At 34.5% G+C, this 12,843-nt stretch overlaps 1 protein-coding gene across 1 annotated transcript in view; it reads left to right on the top strand.

Moving 5' to 3' along the window:
* The window catches only part of Fbn2 (fibrillin 2), a 233,428-nt gene that overhangs the window by 138,772 nt on the left and 81,813 nt on the right, over nt 1-12,843 (top strand). Inside the window, exons 15-18 of the mRNA XM_046460170.2 lie at nt 505-627; nt 6,850-7,002; nt 9,268-9,321; nt 11,033-11,158. Coding sequence (XP_046316126.1) covers nt 505-627; nt 6,850-7,002; nt 9,268-9,321; nt 11,033-11,158 — 456 coding nt within the window. The remainder of the gene's footprint in view (nt 1-504; nt 628-6,849; nt 7,003-9,267; nt 9,322-11,032; nt 11,159-12,843) is intronic.

Here is a 12,843-nt window from a genome sequence, read left to right as displayed (position 1 = left end):
CAAAACAACTTCCATTTCTAAAGATTTCTGTGTGAAAAAAATTTTTAAAGTTTATCTTAGTTTTTTAAAGACTTTATTTCCCTTACCTAATTTGAATTAAATATTATTTAACATGAAATAGCGTTGTCAAATAAATAATTAAAAAGGAATTTTTTTCTTTTTTAAATTTTTTATTAGTGCATTATAGTTATATATATATATATAATAGAGAGTTCATTTGGACATAATCATACATGCATGGAATATAACTTGTTCCATTTTAGTCCCCAGGATTTTTTCTTTCTCCTCCTTCTCTTGAGCCCCCTTGTCTTTTCTAAATGGGTGAAGTAAAACACTTTTACTCTAACACTCTTTCTAAATATGTGCTTGAAAGTGTTGTACTTTGTGTGTTCTTTGTGTGTTCTTCTACAAGTTTCAAAGTTCAAAGGTTGATCTAACAGAGCAGTGGCAACATATAAACTCTGGTACTCAGTAATGGCTGGGCTTCTGTCCCCCTCTGTGCAGACGTTGATGAATGCCAGACCCCAGGAATCTGCATGAATGGGCACTGCATCAATAACGAAGGATCCTTCCGCTGTGACTGTCCCCCAGGCCTGGCTGTGGGTGTGGATGGACGCGTGTGTGTTGGTAAGTTAAATTTTTCATGGTGGCCCCACTGCCCAAAATGATCTTTGAAAACATGGACACAGATAGATCCACACTACACAATGGACTAATATACAGCCATAAAAAGAACACATACTGAAATATGGACAAGACCTGAAAACATCATGCTAAGTGAGAAAAAGTCAGTCACAAAAGTCTGGATAGTCTATGATTCCATTTGTGTAAAAAAGACCAGATCAGGCTAATGTCAATAAATTTGTTTTCTTTTAAATGGACAGAGACCCCAGAGAGCCTCCTTCAAAAGGTTCTGATGAGAGGCAAGGCAGAAATACTGAAGAAGAAAAAAAAAATCTGTTTTTATATCAACATCTCTGATAATATTAAATAACCAAATTCTAAATACAATGGAATTTAGTTTTGTACTTAATAGCCAGTAAGACAAAAAACAGATTATTTAAGTAAATTCTTACCTTCACTTCGTTAGTCAGCTTTTTGTCTTTGTAACCAAAATACCTGACAAGAATAACTGAGACGAAGAGGAAATGGGATTTATTCTGACTCGTGTTTTCAGAGAATTCAGTCCATGGTCAGCTGGCTCCAAGGAAAAAACATCATGGCAGAAGGGAGTTGCAGAGGAAACCTGTTCAGCGCATTGCAGCTGGGAAGCAGAGAGACAGAGGCAGAAACAGAAAGGAGCCAGGGACAGATATAGTCCCCAAGGCCACACCCTCAGTGACCTACCTCCTCCAAGAACACCCTTCCTACCCACAGTCACCACCCTGTTGTTCATTCAAATTACTAAACCTTAAGATGGATTAATTCACAGATGAGGTTACAGCCGGCATGGTTCAATCATTGCCTAAAGTCCCGACTTCTGCGCCTTGTTGCATTGGGCACCATGAGATTTGGAGGGGGAAATTCCAGACCCAAACCATAAAATTTACCCCCCCCAAAAAAATTTAAATGTAAATGCCACAGAACTTGGATTTATATAAAAAGCTAAAAATGTTTTTAATTATTTTTCACCCCCATTCCATATTATAGAACCAAGGGAAGAGACAAAGGGATGTAAGTCATTCAGGACTCCTATTGGAAATGTTTGTTAAAAGTGTCATTGGCATTTCAAAACCCAAACAATATGTTATAATGATAGCAGAGTGAGCTGTAAAAACACATTCATGAAATTTTCTCTCTGAAGTGTTTCATGAGACTTAAAGCATGAATTAGCCATTGTGCTCACTGTTTTTCAGGTTGTATAGTAAAACCTAGAAACACTGATTTGAAAGTAGTTTAGAGAGAAATGGCATTCTTAGGCACAGTTGTTAATACTTAACTCTTACAGATGTGAATCAAGATATTTGGATCCCAAGGATGGTGGGGGACAAGGAGGGATCAACAGATAGAACTATTCCATTCACTCAGATTCACCCACTCTATCTAATCCAGTCCACAAGGTTGAACTTTTTCAGGGATATTTCAAATGCAACAGCTAGAAGATTATAGCCCCTTCCTGCTTAGAGAGTTTAAGATTTTCAGTTGCTTTAATATACTTGGTTGCTTTTTCCTTCATCTAAATGATTCTCTTGAAATCTACAGTGCATACAAAGCCAGTTAGGGAGGGAGAAATTATTGTCTGTTCAAGAAACCAACATATGAGTAGTCATTAGGAATTCAGTGTTTAAACACAAAAATTCATCCTCTTGTCCACATACAGGAAACACATCTGAAACTCTTGGAAAGCTCTCCCCAGTTTTCCGTCATTGTGGTTACTTAAACTTTTTAACATAAAGCCACTATTTGTTATGTGTGTAAAATTATATACTGCTATTCCTATAACATGCTAGATGTGATTTTTTTCATGTCTTCTGCCTTTGATATCATTTTTGAGACCCATTGGTTAAGTTAGAAATAAATACTTACGAATTTTTAGGATTAGAATTTAAATATTAGAACTTTTTTGTTTATTCCTTTGTTTGTACTTTTTTCTCTAGAAAATTCAGCCATGATTTTAACTAGCATATTAAAGAAATATGACGCACAAGCCGAGGGTAAACAAAAGACAACTGTATTTTTGTGTCTCCCATTTTTTAAATTTAATTTAAAAAATTATTCAGGGGGCAGTTGGTTCCAATAAGTTAGAAGGAAAAGTCAGGCTATTTCATAAGTTTTTGAATATTTTTTGTTAGCAAGAAAATTCTGCAATGACCTTAGGTAAAGTCATTACCTTAATGACCTTACTATTAATTTGCATATTAGAATGCCTACGATCAGATAATAATTAGTACTCTGAATTGGGCTGTAAGTTACAATTCCAGTTCCAAGCTCAGATCTTCAATGAGAATGTTCATGACTCTCTGAAGGGCAAACTGGGGGAGGAGAGATTAGCAGCGGAATAAGGAAGCATTTATGTTACTGACATTGTTCTGCGACAGCTTTGAGATGTTCTGTCTTTGCAGATAGTTAAAGCCAACTTCTTCCTTGCATAGCTCTTGGGGATACTTCAAGGCATTCAGCTGCTATTGTGCAATGGAGGCATGTTTGCCTGCCAGTACCCAGTCCTCATCCAGTATCCACTCCTGCAGCAGGCCACTGTCATCAGACCTTCTCAGATGCTGTCTCAGCACCCTCCACATGGGACCTCCTCTTTTTTTTTTTTATAGATTATGTAGCAATTTTTCACATACTTTCTATGCAGCTGGGATGTTCAAAGACTGAAAGTGCCTGGAAAATTCAAACACTATGATTTAGGAATTCTCTTATCACTAAATTTTTTCTAGTTGATCATAAATATTCAGTATTGTTCAAAGAATAATCCAAAGAAGACAAATATCAGAGTTTAGTTTGACTTTGTGCATTGTATTCAGTCTCCTTCAGCTTGGACCTCCTCTTAATGTTCTTCAATTCCAATCCATAAGACACACCCACCCCCCCCCTGTCTGTGAACTGCAAATAGAGGTCGGTGTCATGCACCACCTCTGCCTGGTCCCTGCAGTGGTAATAGTCACTGGTTTGCCTGTGAAGCCTTCTAGGCAGGAGCTGTTGTGAAGCTCTTCAAGTGCTCCTGTAGGGCTCTTTTTATCTGACTACATGCAAGGAGGGAAGCTACTCATAACCCAGCTTCCCCCCTATGCCCCACCCCCAAATCCTTTCTTAATCACCACTCTCTTGAACTACTGGTGTCCTCAATATTGAGAGGAGTTTAAAGATCAGGTAACTAGCTTTCCAATATCTATTTCCTTCAGGATGGGATGTCATAATTCACCTTGTTACCTGATATTTAGTGTCAAAGGCTTCTAGTTTAAGTTCCCTTTTTTAGCATCCTATTATATTAACTTAAGAACATTTCAACATTTTTATGAACACTAGCATTTCTTGCCAACTAAAAGATTAATTTTTCTTTACGAACTGTGTTACCTTGGACAAGATACGTTACCTCTCTGAGCTCCCTTCATTAGGTTGCTTTGAGGATTAAATATGTTAATATTAAGTATTTTCTTTGTGTAAATCTTTGGTGGTGTTGTGCATATAGCAAATGCCCAATAAGTAAACTACTACGATTATTATTGTCTTCTTAAATTAAAATAGTGACATCCTGTATAGGACATAGCCTTGAAGGGTGCTTCTTTAAATAAGAAAGAAAAGTTAGTATTAAAGAAAAAAAATAACATTTACATGTGCCCATATTTTATTAATGATATATAAAATTTGATAATGACCTGGAAAATTTCTCCAAAAATCCTCATTTAAAAAAAAAAAGCATGTAGAAATTTGTTAACATATGTAAAAGATATAGCTTAGCACTTCAGTTCAACTTCCTACCAAAGCGTTCCTGTGAGCACATTCCGGTAGTTTTCTTGGTACAGTCTTCTTATCCTGTCCATCTGTGGACAGTGGCTTGATTATATTTGATAGTATAATAGGAACTAGTTTCTCATTCCAGGGTCCTAGAACAGGGAAAGACTAACTGTTCTCATTAAAGATTAAAAATGGAAATGAGGTATCTACCATTTTTTGTGTGTGTTTCAGGCATAGATGCTTAAGAAATATACTCTCATTTATTATATAAACTATATTTAATGGGTAATGACAGAGTCTAGTAATCTATGTAAGATCATCTCATGGAGATCAGAGCTTAGGACAATTTGTGTCCTCAAACCTACACATGAATTATACTTACAGTCTTTTTTTTTTTTTTTTTGGAAATACAAACTAGTATGTGATGGCCTTACTCCTCCAGTGAGCTCCCATAGACTTCTTATCTTCTTGCTTCTAAAACTTGTGAATGGCAGTTTTCCCCATTCTTTTTAGTTATACATAACAGAAGAATATAATTTGACTTATTTACACAAACATGGAGTACATTTTATTCTAATTAGGACCCCGGTCTTGTGGTTGTACACCATGTTGAGATTCACTGTGGTATTTTCATACATGTACATAGGAAAGTTATGTCAGATTCATTCCACTGTATTTCCTATTCTGTGCCCCACTCTGTTACCTCCATTCCCCTTTGTCAAATCTATTAAACTTCTATTCTTCTTCCCCTACCCCTTGTTATGTGTTAGAATTTACATATTATAAAGAGCATTTGACTTTGGTTTATTGGGATTAGCTTATTTCTCTTAGCATAATATACACTGAGATTTCACCTCATTCCAGTCAGAATGGCAATAATTAAGAATACAAGCAGTAATAAATACTGGCAAGGATATGTGGAAAAGGGTACACTCATACATTGCTGGTAAAACTGCAAATTGGTGCAACAACTTTGGAAGCAGTATGGAGATTCCTCAAAAACCTTGGAATGGGACCACCATTTGACCCAGTTATCCCACATCCCAGTATATACCCGAAGGACTTAAAAATAGCATAACACATTTTCTTGACATGGAAACAGAAATAATGTAACCATCTCTTGATGCCTTCCAAGATAATTGGTAAGGGCCAAAGCATTCACAAAGACAATATTGGAAATCATCAATCGTGTCATAGTTGTGCCGATTCTTCTTTGTGTTAGGCTGTGCATTTGTGGGTAACTTGGAGCAGACTCTCTCAAACTCAGCCACAGCAGAAGCAGAAAAGCTGTAAGAGTTTACTTCTTGGTGGTGAATCTCACCACCCTCTTTCCACTTGTTTAACACAGCCAGAAATCTCATATTATAAGAAATCATTAGATGACTCATTTCATAACAGCTATATATAATTATTTCAACAAGTTATAAAATAGTTGTTATCTTTTTGGTGAAATACCCTTGTCAATGTACCACTAGGAGACTGTACTACTTCTCTGGCATTTTTTGATTAAGTGGGATAATGACTACTTGTGTAGCACAGAGAATTCTTTAGAAAAAAATAGTTGATATTCATTCCATCTTTTTCTCACTCAACAAACATTTGTTGCAGCATTAATGTTCTGAAATATTTTATAATTGAGAGCAAGAGGAATAATCAGTAAGTACTCCTTTGGGATGTGGCATGACCTACTGGAAAGAGGGAGCACTCTAGAAGCTACACAGCTTAGTCTGAATCCCATTCTGGGTAGTCTAAGACTTCATGTTATTTATATAAACCCTGAGAACTTCATCTTTCTCATCTATAAAATGTGGGCAGGGATCCCTATCTTGTAAAGTTAATGACTCAGCCATGCCATGAGGTTAGGTCTGCAGAATTAACCAGTACAATGCCAAGGACGTATAGTGGTAGTTGTTTTTATAACTGGATTTACTGAGTATTATATATTAAAACATAGACACAGCAATATCAGGCTTGAAAATTCAGAAAGTTGAAGCAAGAACTCTCATGGCCAAGTAGTGTCACTTCAAGGTAGTTGAATTTTGCTGCACTTCATTATTCCATTTGAGAACTTCTCAAATGGAAACAATAGTAAATGCCAACTTGAGCATAAGATAGCCAGTGATTAGAGCGCAAAGTGCTTTTTATAACTATGGACAAAACCTTGGCTCAATGACAGGCCTAAGGATAAGTGGGATAATGACTACTTGTGTAGACAGAGAACCCTTGAGAAAAAAAAGTAGCTAATATTCATTCAGTCTTTCTGTCACTCAACAAACATTTGTTGGTTTCCTAACACGTTTAGATGCTGAAGATGCAAGTTAAGAGAAAATGACAGATGCCCTCTAGAAACTCCCAGCTTAGGGGACACTTAGCCTAAAGAAGCCTTCGGTTTTGAAGTCCCTTTGCCTCTCTCACTTTCTCAAGCCTCTGTCCTTTTACCTCTTCTAGATACTCACATGCGCAGTACCTGCTATGGTGGCATCAAGAAGGGAGTGTGTGTGCGTCCTTTCCCTGGAGCTGTAACCAAGTCTGAATGCTGCTGTGCCAATCCCGACTATGGTTTTGGAGAGCCCTGCCAGCCATGCCCTGCCAAAAATTCAGGTAGTAACATGTGCCGGTTTTATAACCACAAAAGAATCGAGAAATGTAACATTAGATATTTGGCTGAAGAGTACATCAGTTTTGAAGTATTTTGTCATCATATTGGATTGAAGAAGATAAATCCAATTCTTCACTGATATCGCAAGATTTGTCTTGGGTTTACATATGATCTTTAGGCAGAGAGCATGGTGATTAGAAAGATCTATTGTTATTGATATTGTGATACACAGATTTTTTTATGAGTTTGTTAGCTTCCATTTCTTTGATCCCTGATGATATTGTGAAGATAAATAGCATGAAATTTACTTACCTCTTTCACAGTTGTTGATACATAAGAACCCAATTTTATTTTTTAAATCTTGACACCATAGGTTTCAGACCACTGCTTATTAGTCGTTCCAGACCCTCAAATAGATAAGGTTGACTCTTGTTCATTTATACTTTCACTAAACCTCTATTGAATATCCATGAGCACAATGGGGATTCAAAAACAGACTTCATCGCTTTTTAGTAGAGGACTGTTCAGAATATAGGCAGACAGACACACAAATTACAATTTAGTCTGATTAGTGCCCTACAGGGTCATAAACAAAGAACTGGGAGGGCACAAAGGAAGGAGCAATCTGCTGCCTGAGGCAGCTGGGAAAGACTTCACAGAGGGGGCTTAGTTTGGTCTTGAAAAATAAATAAGAACTTTCCTTGTGGACAATGGTAGAACAGCATTTCCACATAGTAGATGGCTTATAATTCCATTAAAAACAAAGTGGAGGTTTGTAGTTCCCAACTGATTGCTCAAACCTCGAAAAAATTATTTGATGCATCTAGAAGAATTAGTGAATATGACTTTTTTAATAAAAAGAAAGGCAATGAAGAGGATCTTTTTATAAAATAAACCAAACTGAAAAAGGCATATTATGATTATGATACAAGAAAATATATTGGTACAAGACTGGATAAAATATAAGTGAAATAATAAGATGAATCTAGGCACAGACCTAGATATAAATGGGAAAATAAAAAATAATAAAGAAAGCATTTTAGATCAGTGAGGGGGAAAATGGGCTAAGTAATGAATATTGTTGAAAACTTTTTTAAAAATAACTTAGTTCATGACAATAAACATTAAAAAATAATTTTCACATGAAGTATTTAATTTTTTATTATGGTGAGGCTCTTTCAAAGCAGAGACCAAAGACCAAAATATACGTGTAAACTGGGAAAATATTTTAATGTATCATTTCTTAATCTTTAAGCAATTTGTATTAATCAATAAGGAAATTTGAAGTCCTCTATGATAAAAAGTATAAGGTACTCAAACAGGATTTTATAAAACACAGATACAAATGGTGGATTTCTGTGTAAAAAGATTCCCACTCTCTCTAAACAAATAAATAATGTAAAGTGACTTTTTTTTTAACCACAGTGTTGAAGTTATAGGTAATTGGTGTGTTCTGTGATAGAGAGGGTAGCCAGAAGGGATACTGCTGAGGGGAAGGTAGTCTAAAGAAAGAAGCAAGGGCTATCAGAATCCTCAAGAGAGGCACATAGACCTTAACTTTTACTTTCAAGGGATTATCCTAGTGATTTTGAACTTTCCATTATTTGTTATATTTGTTCAAGGCTAGATGAACCTAATTTCCTCAGGAAGAGATTGAAGGAAATTGGCACCACCACATAACTGAGAATAAAATATTAAATGGATTCCTAAATGGGGCATTGATAGGACCTCTTTGTGATAGGATGCCCAGGAGCCAAGCCTGCTGGCCTAAAATCTCTGTGACCTGGTCAAGTTGCTGCATATCTCTATAACCCAGTTATCCCCATTGTAAGACAGAGAAAACAACAGCATCTTATTTGTAGTTTTGAGAAGATTCACTAAATTGCTAGATGTGAAATGTTAGAAAAAGATCATGCACTTGGTAAATATTAAATAAGTTTTGACTTATTATTTTATTGAGAAGAAAACAAAGCAATCTCTATAATATATTTTACATTTTTTAAAGTTTCCATATATAGAAATCATTGGTAACATTTATCAATATATTAATGATACTCAGGATGATTACAAGTGATTTTTATTTTTTTATACTTGCCTGTGATTTGAGGATTCTTATAATAATGATGTGCTAAAAAATAATGAAATTTATTTCATTTTAAAAACTAATCCACATAATTCTTCCAAGTAGTTTCCAAATGGTAAATGACTGGTATATGTAACAGGTATAGTTTAGAGTTTTTAATTTTTCTATTTTTTTTATCATATAGCTGAATTCCATGGCCTTTGTAGTAGTGGAGTAGGAATCACTGTGGATGGAAGAGGTAATTTTATTCATTTTCAACTTTGTAACTAATATAATTACATAGATTTTAATTGTAGTATGAATATGATTATATTTACTATGTAAACATTCCCTTAAAATAATAAGGCAAGGAACTGGTGCAGTGGCACACTCGGTGTCTCTAAATCAAAATAATTGTAGTGACTCAGAAGCCTACGGCAATAAGGTCGCAAGTTTAAGACCAGCGTAAGCAACTTAAGGACATCCTCTCTCAAACTAAAAAATAAAAAGGGCCAAGGATATACTCAATAGTAAAGCATTCCTGGGTCCAATACCTAAGACCAAATAAAACAAAAAATAAAAAATTAATAGGTAAATTATATCCAGATAAATGGTTAATGATATTAAGTGGTATTTTCCACTAGACCAGCTTTCATCTTGGATAAATATTTATCTAGGAAATAAGCTTTGTTAATAATGTTACTAACAAACCTCATTCATGATTTTATAGATACAGTCACTTAAGAGGAAGCAATAGTGAGTCAACTTTAAGAAAAAATATTAAATCATGATGCAGATACAGTTAAGAGGTATTTGATATGAATCAAGTTTGGGATATACTGTCCTAAAATAATTGAAGACTATTTACACCTAAGAATACTAAAATGTTTTTCAAAAACTACAGAAATAAAGTTTATTGATGTTTTCTTATTTTAAATTTAGTATTATGGCTAACAAATTTCCAATATGAAATCTTGAGCATTTAAGCACTTATGTGTTTATGACTTTAAAGTTCTTTTACATTTTAGTGTACATATAGATCGTGTATTTTAAGCAAAACTACAAGGTTCTATTAATCTTCCCTTCATGTATATTCTTCTACTTTCATGTTTCATGTTCAGGAAAACACAGATTAGTTGACAGTAATGGTGAATCTTTAAATGAATATCCAAAACCAGAGTAAAGAAGCAAACTCTTACAAGGATATTTTTTCCAAATATAAAAAGAAAAGGGTCTATAGAAAGTATATAAGAAGGTCTTCCAAGTTCTTGAAAATAATAATCACCAAAATTTGAGCACAGTGAACAAAATTTGATTTGGGGTATCTCTTTTGGTTTTTGCTTGTTTGTTTTTTAATGCCCTATCAGTATGGCCTCCCCAGCAGAACTATCCTCCTATTGTAAAATTACTTGAGCAGTGGTCATGTCCGTAGCTTATTAAAAGCATTGTATGCTAAGGCAGCCATGTTTAAAGTGATCTGTCCATTCATTTCAATTTATCAACAGTGAGAAAATTTATTAAGTATCTTATCACTTAGTAAACTGTAAAAAAAAAGATAATAAAACAGAAATATCCTGCTTTGGAGATATTAAATTATAGAGGCCACCCTAATACATCTTTGTCTTTTAATTGGATGGTGATAATACCTATCAAGATGAGTTTTCCTTTGGATTTTGAGCCAACAGCCTATAAATTTCCTTTATTATAATTTTATCATAAATATGGACACATTACATGGTTTTATTCTTAGAATTTCTGTCTCCTTTCATTTTTCTTCTGATTTAGTAGTAAAGTATCCTGGATCCCTCAAAGTTATTTTCTTACCAATTATTTTATTTCTTTTTTCTGTCTGAAAGGCAGATGAATTGTGGGTTTGCAGAGTTCATCGGTTGAAGGATCTTCATTAGATCTGAATTTATCAACCAATAATAAAATGTCTATGATTATTATACTTTCTATATTTAATGCAGATATCAATGAGTGTGCCTTGGATCCTGATATATGTGCCAATGGAATTTGTGAAAACTTACGTGGCAGTTACCGTTGTAATTGCAACAGTGGCTATGAACCAGATGCCTCTGGACGAAACTGCATTGGTAAGGTTTTTTTTTTATATATATACATGAGCCTTTCATATATTTTGATCCCATGAATGAGAAGAGAAATGAAAGTATAACTAACAGGTGTTTAAAACTAGACATGTTACAGTTTTTCTTGTTTCCATTATTGTACACATTGATGTAAAAATATCAGAATCCAACAAGTTTTGTTACCCAGAAGCAACATCTTAGTGGTACTTAAAGTATTTAAAATATTTTTTTCTAAATGAATGAATACATGAGTATTGGCTTGTAGTTTTTCTATAAATCCTGTAAATTTTCCTACAATCCTATAAATTTTCACTAAGTACTTCAAAAATTAACAGACGCTCTATATGTATAATATGAATTGTAATGCATTCTGTTGTCATATATAGCAGATTAAAATTTAAAAATAAATAAATAAATAAACAAATAAATAAAAATTAACAGGCATATGGGTAATAATAAGAAAATGAAGTGTCACAGACTAAGAGTACTTTATAAAGAAATAACTAGTAACAATAACATATGTAGACATGATAACTGCCATAAAGGTGTTTCCTTTTTTAATTTGAAACAGAACATTTGAAAAAGCTCAAGTTTGTAATATATGTTTAACATAAAGGAATGGGAAGGAGGTTGAGGTTGTTTAATTGTTTTCTATTAGTTTAGATAGTCAAGAATTTGCAGAGAATCTAGATTTTCCCATATGTCACTTAAATCTATTTCTGCAAAATGAACGTTATTTGATCCATCACTATGCATGATAATTTTTACAACTAGTCCTTGATGACTTTTAAAGCCAAGTTATGGATTAAAAAGAAATGCATTTTTTTCTGCGTTTTTGGTAATCATTTTTATTACTGAATATATACATTTGGTTTTGAATTGAAGACATGCATACAGATAGATTTATAGATTTATAAAACTATACTTGATACCTACAGGAAAGAATACCAGCCAAAAATTATCGAACTTTTCTAAAAGTGTGCAAACCAAGTTAGCTTTTATAAACCAGAAGCAGTCACTTCCTGGTCAGCTTCCAAGTGCAGTTGAGAACATGGGTACACTACTAAATATAGGAAGTTCAGAGAGATTCACATGCTAAAGAGGTTTTACAACTACTGAACTCTTTAAAGTAGGTATATACATAATTTTGGAAAAATTAAAACTAGAATTTGAAAATAAAATAAAGCCCAAATCTAGTAATAGTGTTTCAGTTTGCTGGGGTTGCAGTACCAAACTACCCCAAACTAGGTTGCTTTTAAAATTTATTTTCTCATGGTTTAAGAGGATAGAAGCCCAAAGTGAAATGAAGGTGTCAGCAGAGACATGCTCTCTGACGGCTGTAGGAAGGATCCTTCCTTCCCTCCTCTAGCTTCTGCTCTTTGCCAGCAATCCTTGGAGTTCCTTGGCTTGTAGATGCCTCACACCAGCCATGGTGGTCCTCTCCCTGTGTTCTTCCCTCATCTTCCCTCTGTGTCGCTCTCTCCATCCACACTTCCCCTTTCTTATAAGGACACCAGTCACGATGATTTGCAACCTATGCCAATTTGTTTTAACTTTATTATATCTATAAAAGTTCTAATTCCAAATCAGTTCACAGTCTGAGATGTTGGGGGTTAGGAGTTCAACATCGCTCTATGAGGGACTCAGTTCAGTCCACGAGTATGGAGAAATGAGTAAAAAAACATTACTTG

The sequence above is a fragment of the Marmota monax genome, unplaced genomic scaffold, assembly GCF_021218885.2.
Source record: "Marmota monax isolate L192 unplaced genomic scaffold, Marmota_monax_Labrador192_F-V1.1 WCK01_AAM20220418_F8-fsc00006, whole genome shotgun sequence".
Taxonomy (NCBI): Eukaryota; Metazoa; Chordata; class Mammalia; order Rodentia; family Sciuridae; genus Marmota; species Marmota monax.
This window is presented reverse-complemented; position numbering and strand designations above follow the sequence as displayed.